Source organism: Bubalus kerabau, chromosome 7, assembly GCF_029407905.1.
Source record: "Bubalus kerabau isolate K-KA32 ecotype Philippines breed swamp buffalo chromosome 7, PCC_UOA_SB_1v2, whole genome shotgun sequence".
In the NCBI taxonomy this organism is placed as follows: Eukaryota; Metazoa; Chordata; class Mammalia; order Artiodactyla; family Bovidae; genus Bubalus; species Bubalus kerabau.
In genome coordinates this window covers 102,485,420-102,499,605 of record NC_073630.1, presented here as the reverse complement: position 1 = coordinate 102,499,605, position 14,186 = coordinate 102,485,420, and the positions used below count along the sequence as shown (strand labels likewise).

At 41.8% G+C, this 14,186-nt stretch overlaps 2 protein-coding genes across 5 annotated transcripts in view; one reads left to right on the top strand and one right to left on the bottom strand.

The window, feature by feature from the left end:
* The window catches only part of ABRAXAS1 (abraxas 1, BRCA1 A complex subunit), a 257,244-nt gene that overhangs the window by 181,665 nt on the left and 61,393 nt on the right, over positions 1–14,186 (top strand). The window lies entirely within an intron of this gene.
* Positions 1–14,186, bottom strand: part of GPAT3 (glycerol-3-phosphate acyltransferase 3) — a 69,864-nt gene that overhangs the window by 51,774 nt on the left and 3,904 nt on the right. For all 4 annotated transcript variants that reach the window (XM_055588969.1, XM_055588971.1, XM_055588970.1 and 1 more), the window contains exon 3: positions 7,175–7,241. In XM_055588969.1, the coding sequence (XP_055444944.1) occupies positions 7,175–7,241 (67 nt within the window). The remainder of the gene's footprint in view (positions 1–7,174; positions 7,242–14,186) is intronic.

Sequence of the window (14,186 nt, the reverse complement as noted above, 5' to 3'; positions counted from 1 at the left end):
AAACTGGAGAAATCAAGTTCTGCTCCTTTGAGGGGCTACTGGTTAGAAAAATAAATAAATTATTCCAATGAGAGTGGGTACCAATAGATTAACGTATTATTCCCTAAGAGAGGTGGAAGGCGGGGTGGGGGAGAAAGGGGAGGATTTTGCCCCCAGGGGACAGTGGGCAATATCTGGGTTGTCACATTAACAATGTGTTACTGTCACCTAATGAGTAGAGACCCGGAACCCTATGCAGGACCCGCTCCCTGTAACAAAGAATGATTCAGCTTCAGAGAGGGCAGAGCCTTCATTTGGGGCTTCCCTGATGGCTCAGTTGGTAAAGCATCTGCCCACAATGCAGGAGACCATGGTTCGATTCCTGGGTCGGGAAGATCCCCTGGAAGAGGAAATGGCACCCCACTCCAGTACTCTTGCCTGGAGAATCCCATGGACAGAGGAGCCTGGTGGGCAGTAGTCCATGGGGTCACAAAGAGTCGGACACAACGAAGCAACTGAACAACAAAATGTCAGTAGTACTAAGGTTATGAAACTCAGCTCTAACTCACTTCCACAGGTTTAAGTTTAAATTCCCGGCACTGGGCATACTGACTAGAGATGAATTTTGGAGCCTGAATCCATCAGTCACACCCCTGAGATAAGTGTCTGTTTTCTATTCACATAAAACTAGTTCCATTCATCAGACTACAGACTCTAGCTGAATGATTATTGATATTAATAACTTATTTGATTGGTTTTCTTAACATTTATGTTTAAAATACAAGTTTAACCAAAACACACGAGTTCAACAAAAAAAAGAAACCCACTGGCCTATCCGCTTCAGTTATTTTTTAAAGAAAAAATCATAGGTACAGTTAAAGCCCACCTCTCCACCTGACCTTCCTTCTAGCTGACGTATCACTTATGTAAGTATTTTATTACTAATCGACATAAGACCAATCTCTCATCAGTTGTGTCCAACTCTTTGCGACCCCATGGACTGTATATAGCCCACCAGGCTCCTTCATACTAATTGACATCACATCAGATGAGATCAGATCAGTGGCTCAGTCGTATCCGACTCTTTGCGACACCATGAATCGCAGCACGCCAGGCCTCCCTGTCCATCACAAACTCCCGGAGTTCACCCAGACTCACGTCCATCGAGTCAGTGATTCCATCCAGCCATCTCATCCTCTGTCGTCCCCTTCTCCTCCTGCCCCCAATCCCTCCCAGCATCAGAGTCTTTTCCAATGAGTCAACACTTCGCATGAGGTGGCCAAAGTACTGGAGTTTCAGCTTTAGCATCATTCGTTCCAAAGAAATCCCAGAGCTGATCTCCTTCAGAATGGACTGGTTGGATCTCCTTGCAGTCCAAGGGACTCTCAAGAGTCTTCTCCAACACCACAGTTCAAAAGCATCAATTCTTCTGCGCTCAGCCTTCTTCACAGTCCAACTCTCACATCCATACTTAACCACAGGAAAAACCATAGCCCTGACCAGACGAACCTTTGTTGGCAAAGTAATGTCTCTGCTTTTGAATATGCTATCTAGGTTGGTCATAACTTTCCTTCCAAGGAGTAAGCGTCTTTTAATTTCATGGCTGCGGTCACCATCTGTAGTGATTTTGGAGCCCAGAAAAATAAAGTCTGACACTGTTTCCACTGTTTCCCCATCTATTTCCCATGAAGTGGTGGGACCAGATGCCATGATCTTCATTTTCTGAATGTTGAGCTTTAAGCCAACTTTTTCACTCTCCACTTTCACTTTCATCAAGAGGCTTTTTAGTTCCTCTTCACTTTGTGCCATAAGGGTGGTGTCATCTGCATATCTGAGGTTATTGATATTTCTCCCGGAAATCTTGACTCCAGCTTGTGTTTCACAATTGCACTCATCTCACATGCTAGTAAAGTAATGCTCAAAATTCTCCAAGCCAGGCCTCAGCAATATGTGAACCGTGAACTTCCTGATGTTCAAGCTGGTTTTAGAAAAGGCAGAGGAACCAGAGATCAAATTGCCAACATCCGCTGGATCATGGAAAAAGCAAGAGAGCTCCAGAAAAACATCTATTTCTGCTTTCTTGACTATGCCAAAGCCTTTGACTGTGTGGATCACAATAAACTGTGGAAAATTCTGAAAGAGATGGGAATACCAGACCACCTGATCTGCCTCTTGTGAAATTTGTATGCAGGTCAGGAAGCAACAGTTAGAAGTGGACATGGAACAACAGACTGGTTCCAAATAGGAAAAGGAGTACGTCAAGGCTGTATATTGTCACCCTGTTCATTTAACTAATTGACATACATCTACATAAATATATAGTTTAAGGTACTTAAACCTTATATCTGTTTAAGGTACTCAATTTCAAATGAATATTATTATACTGTATATTTATTTTCTCTCAACGTTGAGATTTGTCTATTTTGTTTTCTTCATGTAAATCCAATTAGTTCATTTTGATTGCTGTACAGTATAAATAAAGCAGCTTACATAATCTTCCCTCCTCAGGAGTAACTGGGTCATCTCCACATTTCCATGTTTCCTTGCACTCATAACATGTCTCCTAACACATACGTGCTGAGTTTGGATAGGTTTGATACCACAGGAATTGAGGAGTTAACGGGTAATAAGTAGGTCTTCAACTTTGCTACAAACTGCCAAACTGTCCTCCAAAGTGTCGCTAAACTAAGTTGTCATTATAGCTCAGCGGTAAAGAATCCCACATGCCTTGTGGTATGGCAAGAAGAAAACAAAAATTGAGGTGAAATTCATCTAACACCAAATTCACTATTTTCAAGTATCTAATTCAGTGGTATTTAGCTCATTCACAGTGTACAGCTGCCCCTCTATCTGGTTCCAGAACATTTTCATTCCCACCAAGGGAGACTTGAACCCGTGAAACAGTCACTCCTTACCCCTCTACCCCAGCCCCTAACTGTATTCTGTGTCTATGGATTCATCTCTCCTGGTCGATTTATATAAATGGAATTACAGGGCTTCCCAGGTGGCTCAGTGGTAAAGAATCCACCTGCCAGGCAGGAGACCCGGGTTCAAACCCTGGGTCAGGAAGATCCCCTGGAGAAGAAAATGGCAACCCACTCCAGTATTCTTGCCTGGGAAATCCTATGGATAGAGGAGTCTGGTGGGTTACAGTCCACGGGGTCACATAGAGTTGGACACAACTGAGCAATCAAACAGCAACAACAACTACTACTACTAATAATAATGTTGTACTGGTATCAACATGGTTAGTCAATTCTCACAAAAGAATTCCAAATGTGAATGAAATTAGTGGGAGACATTAGTGGGGCTGAATTCTCCTTGAACGGGTACATCAGAAGCTTCGCCACAGCATTTTGTCCTTTGTGTATGTTTGGGAGAAGGGAGAGGTGGAGTCAGGGTGCTGAGGGGCAAGAGATGTAGGAGAGAAGAAAAATTTAGCCCAGGGGCTTAATTAACGGTAAGCCACGTGGCCCCACGGAGAAGGCAATGGCACCCCACTCCAATACTCTTGCCTGGAAAATCCCATGGATGGAGGAGCCTGGTAGGCTGCAGTCCATGGGGTCGCACAGAGTCGGACACAACTGAAGCGATGCAGCAGCAGCAGCATGTGGCCCCAAATCCTTGCTGGAACAGAGCAAGGTGGAGGGCCAGAGGAGGCAAGTGTGTTTCCCCACTGACAATAATGCTGAGTCAGGCCAGCAACATGCACCACGGAACAAGGCCAGCAACACGTACCAGGGAACGCCAGCAGGTGTGAGCCGCAGCCTCTACGTGCATTGTTTGTGACTCACTCCCCAGGTAAGGGCAACTGCAGGTCCTTAATTCCTGCCTGTCAACATTCAGTTGGTAATCATCACGGTGTCCTAGCACCATAAGGCGATTACAGCGGAATTTACCTTGAGTCGTGAAAATGATATAATTAATGACATTCATTTTAATGACAATCACAGTTACTGACTCCTTCAAGTCTGGCAGCCTAAATCCTGGAAATCAGATACCCAAAGAAAGAGGCAAGTGGCTTCTTATAGTCCAAAGGTCCCTTCCACTATTTATAACAAAGTAAAATAAAAGTTGTTAAAAACCACATTCCAGGGTTCCAAGGAGATGCATTTGTCCTCTGGCTAGAGCACAGCTGATGCAAAGAAACCAAGACTCTTATTTTACCTTCTAGCACATCAGCTCTCAGGGAAGAAAAACTAGGTTAGAGGGCAACTCTATACTCTCCACTTAAGATGAATGCTTCCTTTATAACACAGTTACTTGAAGGGAGGAGAAAAGTTATATTCACCACTGTTTTAACACTAACCCTAACTTAGAAGAGGAATGTACAATGACAGAGCTTCTTAAAGAGCCTCTTCATGATTATATTTAAAGCTCAATGAGTTAAGACAGCATTTTAATAAAAGTCATGGTAGAGTACAGTCAAGGACGGCAATGAAGTATTTAAGCACAAAGATAACACTTCTCATAGTTCAGCTTTCAATCAGCTTATTCAATAAAGGCACAGAAAAAATATTGGGGTGGCCAAAAAGTTCATTTGTGTTTTTCCATAAGCCGGTGCAGAAAACCCGAAAGAACTTTTTTGGCCAACCCAATACAGTACAAGAGGGGTTTAACTGGAGAGGGAGATTTGAAAAGTGTTTCCAAAAATGTGTTTCACCAAGTAAGAGCGGCAGAGAGAATTTTTGGATGCAGAAAATAAACATAACTCTCATCCCTGTTTAGCTCATCTCTTCCTCTCGGTTCCCCAAACCTTTCATCAGCACTACATCATTCGGACATCTCAAAATCATACCCACACCCCCGGCCCGTGGCCTGCCAGTGACCTTTGCCTAAACTCTGCCCGGCTCAACCCTGACTTGTGCTCTAGTTGGCCGCGGGACAGAGGCAGGATGTTCCGAAGGCAGGAGATTGCACCAGCCAGACACCTACGTGCTCAAGGTTTCATCACCCTCTGCCTCTGTCTAGGACTGCAACACTACCTCCCGGCTGACTCCAGGCATCAGAATGTATCCACAGGGGACACACCCTGCCACCGGGTGACCCAAACAAGACATAAGTCAGGAGGAGAGGGGCATACCAAGCACAGTTGTGGGATTACCAGAGATGAAAGCAGCACATGGCAGAGCCTACATGAGACCTCATATCATCCTCTGCTTATGCAGCTACTTTAGCATTTATTGCAATGGGCTGTCGGATGCCCGTCTCCCCACAGGAACCGTGTCTTAATCACCTATGGATCCATTGTCAGCCTCACTGGCAACAGATGCTTGGTCTCTGCAATAGTCAATTCCCAAATGCACAGGCTGAAAAGGAAGAACAGCCACTCTGAAGGAAACAGGACAAATTTTGTAGACATCAAAAGTGTTTGATGACATCAAAAGAATCAACAGATGACTCCCAACCACTGTGATGTGTATTTTCCCCTCCTGCTCACTTCCACTGTCTCCTGGAGGTACCCAGGAAAAGGCAAAGACCAAAGACAGAAAAGAAAAGAGCGTGACAAAAATAAATAAATCCAAGTGGAAATATTCATTCCCATTAGGCTGAAAAAACTAAAACAGAGAGTTCCCTGGTGGCCCAGGGGTTGAAAATCTGCCTTCCAACGCAGGGCACTCAGGTTGGACACCTAGCCCAGGAACTAAGACCTCACATGCCTTGGGGCAACTAAGCCCCTGTGCCTCAACTAGAGAGGCCTAAGTGCTGCAACTAAGGCCCGACACAGCCAAAAACAAACAATTTTTACAAAACTAAAACAATGCTGCACCCTTACCTAGTGACTTTAATCCTCTTAACTACCAAATTGAAACACTTTGTGCTCTTTTAAATTCATGGCCCAAGATACAGGCCGCCGCCACCCCAATCTATAGGTCCCAGAGAATTTCATCCAAGGTCAACAACAGCCCAAAGTCTCATCGAGTGCAACAAAAAATCAGCAATAAAGTTTCTTCTCTCCTTAAATCACAGGACACACATATAAAGAGAACCCAGAAAAAAAAGTTTAGTGCCGTTTAGTCACTATCAGAGAGGGTATCCGGCAATAAAAAGAGGATCAAGTATAGCTGGAAATACCCAATCTTGGTAAAAATGTTATCAGTGCTAATCCTTTGGTGTTTACATAGACAACGCAAAGCTCACTAGTTGCTTCAATCATTAGAACACAGCAATCTAATTATACAAAAATGCACAGATATGTTCCTTCAAATTCTTTATTTCCAAAATGTACTATAATTTCTACAATTCCTTAGACAAGCCTTCAGAAGACAAATTCCATCTAGTGTAATTCCATCTACAATTCCTTAGACAAGCCTTCAGAAGACAAATTCCATGGAATTGAAGACCAATTCCATCCCATCTAGTGAAGTGTTTGACATTTTGACCATGTTGAACCCTAAATCAGATGGGCACAATATTGTTTCTATACATTATTTTTGGAAAACACATACAGCCTAATTCTTTTAATTAAATCAAGGGTTTATTTCTTCCTAATTTCATTGCCATCGCTTCCACAGAATTCTATTCCCCTATGAACCCTGTGTCTTAAAAAATTCTTAAAGTTCTTAACTCACATGAAAGGGGTTTTGGGGACAAAGGAAAAACACACAAACAGAAGCAGGGACTAGTCAGCTCGGTTGATTTGGTAATTCACTTCTAACAAAAACTAAGGGAGGGTCTTTACTACCAAATTTTCTGAGCCTTTATTACTAGACATTATTAGTAGCATGTGGTGACTCCCAAGCTTATATCACAAGGGAGGTTGTTTTTTGTTTTTTTTTTCATTAATTACTAATTGGTTTTTAGCAGGAAATAATATTTTAAGGAACATACTTTAAGAACCAAAGTTAGAATAAGGTGCTAATGAAATCTCAACATAGGTTTAACTTAACCCCAGGTGGTCCATTTAGCCCCCTTCTTTTTTTCTTAAGACCATTTAAATACCATGGGCACCCACTTTTAAATGTATACCTCTAGAAATACCCTGTAAGAACACATAGATGAACCAGCATGGTATGACTACAGTGAAAAGTCATCCAGAACTCAGAAAGCTGCTGTTTTGCATAAAGGACAGAATTATGAACAATCCAAGGCCCATAAAATGCACTATTTGGGGTATATTTCAAGTTCAAGTTGGGTAGACACATATCTACCCAATTTGGATATTTTAACCATCATAATGAAAAGGGAGACTTACCGACAGAAGCTGAGTTTTTAAGGTCTGATTGCTTTGCAACTCCTGTTTGAATTCGTAATGTGGCCCACTGTTCAAAAAACAAGAAGTTATGAATGTAAAATGTGCCACAGACAGGATGCAACATATTTAAACCATGCTTAAATAACATGAAATTAATCATTAAGCCCTCATGCTATCCGAATTGAAGAGATACCCCACTGAATCTCTGATATAATAGCATTCCAAGTCCCAGGTATACTCTTATATTAGTTACCAATAATTCCCAAATAAAAATGAGGAAAAGATCATGTTTACCTTATTAAAACTCTCACACACACCTGGTATCCAAAAAATTACTCCTTGAAAAGGTCAGAAAGTATGAAGGACAAGAGCATCAACTCTGGGTATAAAACTAATTCCTCTCAGCCTCAATTTCCTCATCTGTTAAATGAGGATAATAGTTCCTATCCCATAAGGTTGCCTTGAGGATTAAATGAGATTAATACATGTAAAGACATAAACACAGGACACAAAGAATATTATTTTCATAACAAATTAGGCATTCAAGGATGAGACATTCTCAAAGATGCCTAACTGCCTATATCAGACAGAAGCTTGCAGAAGGACTATTGTGAGACTTGGAAAGCTGGAAAGGAATCCATGAAATCACTAAGGAGATTGGTGTTGACATATACATAAAATAAATAACTAACAAGGACCTACTGTATAGCACAGGGAACTCTACTCAATACTCTGTAAATGGCCTATTTTGGGAAAAGAATCTAAAAAAAGTGGAAAAAAAAGATATATATATATATGTATAACTGATTCACCATGCTATACATTTGAAACTAACACCTTGTAAAGCAACTATACACCAATAAAAATTTTTAAAAACAACAAAGAAACAAAAGTTAAAAAAAAAATCTGCCCATGAGGTCACTTACCTACTAAGATAAAGAAAATATTATGATTAAGAGGAACCAGTTTTGAGAGAATTTGAGAACAGAAAAAATTAACTCCCAGAAATATAGCAAGGTGTGATTTGCTCTTTTCTTCTTTATACTTTTTTTATATATTTCCCCAATCATCTACCATTAACATCACAGTTCAAGAGCAGCAAATGAACTCTTACGACAGCACTCCAGAAAAGCCAATGGCTACCACCTTCAGTTGAGAAAGGATCAATTAAAATATCATCCAGATGATTACAATTCTAGAAGCTAACAGTGCCTAAACTGACTCGGGGAGGCAGGAAAAAGAGCAAAAGAAGTAAAGGTCACTGTAATAATTACAATTAAGAGTTCAGCACCTTTGAAGGGGCAAAAAGACAGGATTTATTAGGCATGTCAAGGCAAAAGTTATCGGGACTCAGTTACTGGGACTTTCCTGGTCGTCCAGTGGTTAAGAGTTCACCTTCCAGTGCAGGAGACTTGAGTTCAACCCCTGGTTGGGGAACTAAGATCCCACATGCTGCAGGGTAACTATGCCTGCGTGCCACAACTAGAGAGCTCGAGCACTGCAACTGCTGAGCCCACCGGCAACAAGAGAACCCTGTGCACCTCAACAAAGACCCAGCACAATCCCCTTCCAAAATACAAACAAATGAAAAAACACACTTCAGTTATTGCAGGGCTTGAAGGGATTAAGCAGCAAGATAAAAGGGTTTTTTTTTAAATAAATAAGAAAATAAGTGCTAGAGAATAAATAACCCAAAACATGTACATGAGGGTCAAGAAGTAGGGCATAACCTGACTGGATCAGGACCCCTGCACCACACCCCAAACAGCAAAGCAGGAACATGCCATTTGTGCCTAGAAAACAGCCTATAAATAGATGCCTAATCTTCCCGGCTTCAAGTGGCAAGTCACAAATGATAACAGGCTCAGAGTCTTAACTTGGTTGCGTTCTTTTCTCCCCCTTGCTGATCCCAGGCAGGAATTCTCAAATTCTGGACTTTTATGCCTCCCATCTTGTCTCAGTAGAGGTGAAGGTTTATTTCCGTGTGTGTGTGTGTGCTTTGTGACCACACACAATGTCCAATGCTTTGTGACCTCATAGACTGTAGCCCGTCAAGCTTCTCTGTCCATGGGACTTCCCAGGCAAGAATCCTAGAGTAGGTTGCCATGCCCTCCTCCAGGGTTCTTCCCAACCCGGAGATCGAACCCACGTCTCCAACGTCTCCTGCACTACAGGCAGATTCTTTACCACTGAGCCACTGGGGAAGAGTTTTTCACTTTACAGTCTTGGTACCTATCATTGGTTGTAAAGTAGACTAAAGATATGATTAAGATAAAATTTTGTAAATAAACATTCATCCTTATCTTGGAGCTCTTTTTTTTTTTTTTAATGTGGGCATGTGCTTTTGAGTATTATATAAGTGGGAATTACCTTTAGACTAGGACAATCAGTTCATGCTGACAGGATGGAAAATATCGGTATCGCATGGCTGTTATGAGCTGAGCTGTACAAATTCATGTGTTAAAGCCCTAACCCCCAGTACCTCAAAACATGGCTGTATTTGAAAACTGAGTCTTTAAAGAGGTGACTAAGTTAAAAAGAAGCCCTTAGGGTGAAGTCCTAATCCAGTATGACTGGTATCCTCATACGAACAGGAAGAACTAGGGACACGTATACACAAGACAGACCATCCAGGTCACTGCCTACAAGACGGCACCATCTACAAGCCAAGGAGAGAGGCCTCAGAAGAAATCAAATCTGCTGACACCTTGATCTTGGGCTTCTAGCTTCCAGAACTGTGAGGGAATAAATTTCCACGGTTTAAGCTACCGAGTTTATGGGATTCTGCTATGGCAACAAACTAATATGTGTACTTTGCTGCAATAGCATGATGTGCTCCAAAGAACTCCATGTCTGTCATCACCCGAGGTTTAGAACAAAGACCCTCTCCTGAAATGCTAGCTCCAAAGTCTGTCCTCCAAAACACAGTTACTGTGTTCAAGACAGCACGTTTTTTGCTTTTGCTTTTAATGATTATTTATTTATTTAGCGGTGTCTGGTCTTAGTTGTGGCACATGGAATCTAGTCCTCTGACCAGGGGTCAAACCTAGCCCCCTGCATTGGGAGCAGTCTTAGCCACTGGACCACCAGGGAAGTCCTGACAACTTTCCATCAGGTTGTCATTTCACTTAATTTCAAAATCCTCTTGAAAGAAAATAAGTAGCTGTCCACAATTCACAGTAAAGAAATGGGTAAGCCTAATTTTTCAAATTTGGGCCAAAAGTTTGCAAAAACGTGACACTGTCAGCTAGACAATTCAACTTCCGGTTTCCATGCTAAAAAGACACATAAGAATTAACTAAGGAGAGGGAGAGGGAAAGGAAAAAGGAAAAATGTACAAAATTGTAGCTCAGAGGGTAAAGTGTCTGCCTGCAATTCAAGAGACCTGGGTTCCATCCCTGGGTTGGGAAGATCCCCTGGAGAAGCAAATAGCAACCAACTCCAGTACTCTTGCCTGGAAAATCCCATGGATGGAGAAACTTGGTAGGCTACAGTCCATGGGATCGCAAAGAGTCAGACCCGACTGAGCGGCTTCACTTACAAAAGGTTAGCCCTACTCAATGGCTGGCCATCAACTGTAGCAAAATAAAAGGGTCTCTTGGCAGAATAAGAACTTAGGCTCTAGATTCAAGATAAATGCTGATTCCACCACTGACAGCTGTATGCCACTGTCCAGTCAACTCACCTCTCTGAACCTTCTCTCCTCAGTCTATCAGTGGGAATAACACACCCTATCCCAGAGAGGTGTTGTGGAATGAAGTTAACTAAGAAGCACATTGCTTTGGTAGTTATCTTTTATTATGACTTAATGGCTCAGCAGGTAAAGAATCCGCCTGCAATGCAAGAGACACAGGAGCCGCGATTGGATCCCTGGGTAGGAAAGATCCCCTGGAGAAGGGCATGGCAACCCACTCCACTATTCTTGCTTGGAAAATCCTATGGACCGAGGAGCCTGGCGAGCCACAGTCCGTGGGGTCACAAAGAGTCAGACACAACTGAGCAACTAAGCACATTCTGTCATAAACAGTCATGGCCCTCTAAAAGATTTACTGTATTTCTAACACCAGGGGTGATACCTGAGTGTTATAACAACAGAAGTGTTAACCATCTGAAAATTATTGACCTGCCTTTTTTAAAAGACAGAAAAATAACCGGTGAATGGAGGAGACGGTAAGGGAAAGAATAGTAACTAAAATACAAGTCAGGAGTAGTCTGCTCTGAATATGTGTGTGCTGACCCATCAGATCTGAAGGTAGATTAATTCTTGGCTACATAGGAGCAAACACACACACACACACATACAACCAAAGAGGGTTCCAACCCAAACTCCACTAAGATTTGAGCACCTAGTGTATATTAAGGGCTTTCATTCACTTCTCCTCATTCAATCTGCACAATAACTCTGTGAGCTACATTCTTAAATACACAGGAAGAAACTAAGGTGGAGATGTTGAATGACCTGCCCAAGGTTACAACGCCAGAAATTTGGAGGCAGCTGTTCATGTGTCCAAATTATTCTCCAAAAGTTGAGGGGAAAATTAAGTCCATTAACATTTATTTTTATCTATCTATTGCTTGCAATATCTGGTTAGATTCAGCAATTTATGTATCACTCCCCTGTATCTTTTTCTCCATTAATCCTATATTCTCTTTCCATTCTTTATTTCCCTCTAATTGTGAACTTCAGGCCAACAAATAACAGTCCTTAGACCAATGAATAACAAGCATCATTAACCCTTCCTGGTTGAGAATAGCATAATTCAACCTTTAATCCATGCTCCTGTTTGATAAACATAAAAAACTCATATTCTCTTCCAGAGATTTAAATATATATTAATACACCCTACCAAGCAGATGGACTATGCATTCCCTCAGTCAGAAGTTTTACTTTTCATAGTTTGCACTCATAAAACAACTTTCTCCAATATAAAGTCATAATATTGACACATCTACTTCCTAAAAATTACTAGATACCCCTAGAAAATCACTGGTTTAGAGGGACTTCTCTGGTGGTCCAACGGCTGACTCTGTGCTCCCAATAGAGGGGGCCTGGGAGTTTGCATGCCACAACTAAGCCCTGGCACAGCCAAATATATAAATAAATAAATAACTACCAAAAAAGAAACAGAAGTGAAGAAAATCACTGGTTTAGAGGATCACTCACTTACTCTATGGTAAGAATTCAAGCCCTGTTTTTCAAGTAGCTTGCCATATCAAGGACTTATGAATACACATAAAGATATTCAGCAATGCAGAAGGCAGCATTCAGCAGGTACTTAATAAATAATTATTACCTGAACTGGAGAGCTAAGAAGAGTCCTCAGCTGGCTGAGTTATTTGACAACTAGTCGTTTTCATAGTCAGCTATTCGGAAGATTACCCCCTCATACTGCAACTTCCAGAATTTTTTTGAGTTTATGGTCACAAAAAAGCTACCCATTGTCAAAAAAACTTATCAGAGTAAACACACAATGTATAAAACTAAACAACCTTTTAAAATGGTATGTAAACTGTAACCAAGGAAACCTGAGAAATATCCAATTCTAATTAAAGAGTCCAAAGAGGGATTTCCCTGGTGGTCCAGTGGCTAAGACCCCGAGCTCCCAATGCAGGGGGCCCAGGTTCAATCCCTAGTTGGGGAACTACAACCCACATGCAGCAACTAAGACTTCACCTGCCGCAACTATTAATAAAAGATCCCACATGCTGCAACAAAACCCAAAGATCTCACATGCCACAGCTAAGACCCCTCAAAGCCAAATAAATATTTTTAAAAATTAATTAAATTAAATAAATATACTTTTTTAAGAGTCCAAACAATATTCTTGGGGCTGTGTGTGCACTCAGTTGCTATGTTCAACTCTTTGGGACCCCAAGAACTACATATACAGCCAGCCAGGCTCCTCTCTCCATGGAATTTTCCAGGCAAGAATACTGGAGTGGGTTGCCATTTTCTACTCCAGGGGACCTTCCTAACAGAGGAAATGAACCCAAGCTTCTCAAGTCTCCTGCATTGGCAGACAGATTCTTTACCACAGGGCCACCTGGGAAGCCATATATTCTTGGAACTGGAAAGTAAAAGAAAGAAACCACCGAGTCAGTTGAGAATATACTTAGGAATAATGAGTAACAAAAGATCTGGACCTTGAATGGACTTTAACAAAGAGTAGGGTATTTGTCCAAATATAAAAATGTTTTAATATTAAACAACCAGCACATTCTTTAAGGGAATTATTCCCATAGTTGGCAGAAAAACAATCCACTATACCAAACTCTGCCTAACAAATGTCTTTCAAACACCAAATACAGTCCTGGGCTTCACTGATGGCTCAGACAGTAAAGGATCTACCTGTAATGTAGGAGACCGGGGTTCAAAACCTAGGTCAGGAAGATCCCCTGGAGAAGGGAATGGCTACCCACTCCAGTGTTCTTGCCTGGGGAATTCCACGGATAGAGGAACTTAGCAGGCTACAGTCCATGGGATCACAAAGAGCTAGACACAACTGAGCAACACTGTCAACTTCCAACATTGCTGTTCTGGTTGGAGGGTACAAAGCCCCGGGTTACCATCTCCCTCTCCTGTGCCCAAAGCAGACCTCGCCACTGGATCATAGCTCTTCCCTGAGGCGCCCAGCTGTTCCCAAACACAGGAAATCTGGGCAGCTACCACCAAATCAGAGGCGGCTCACAAAATGAATCCCCATTCTAACTACATATATGCCAAGCATCTGTCTGACCTAATAAACTTTGGTCTTAGCAAAGAGGATGGTTCCTTATGCTGCCATCTACCTGGTTTCCAAGCTAGTTGGTTTATCTTCCACTAAAATTAGAAATCTGGTGGGACTCCCCTGGTGGTCTGGTGGTTAAAATTCACCATCCAATGCAGGGGCTTCAGGTTTGATCCCTGGTCAGTTGGGGAATTAAGAATTTAATTAACTCTAAATTAATTGAGAACTTAACTAATTCTCAATTAATTTAAAATTAAATTAATTCTAAGCCTGTGCACCGCAAC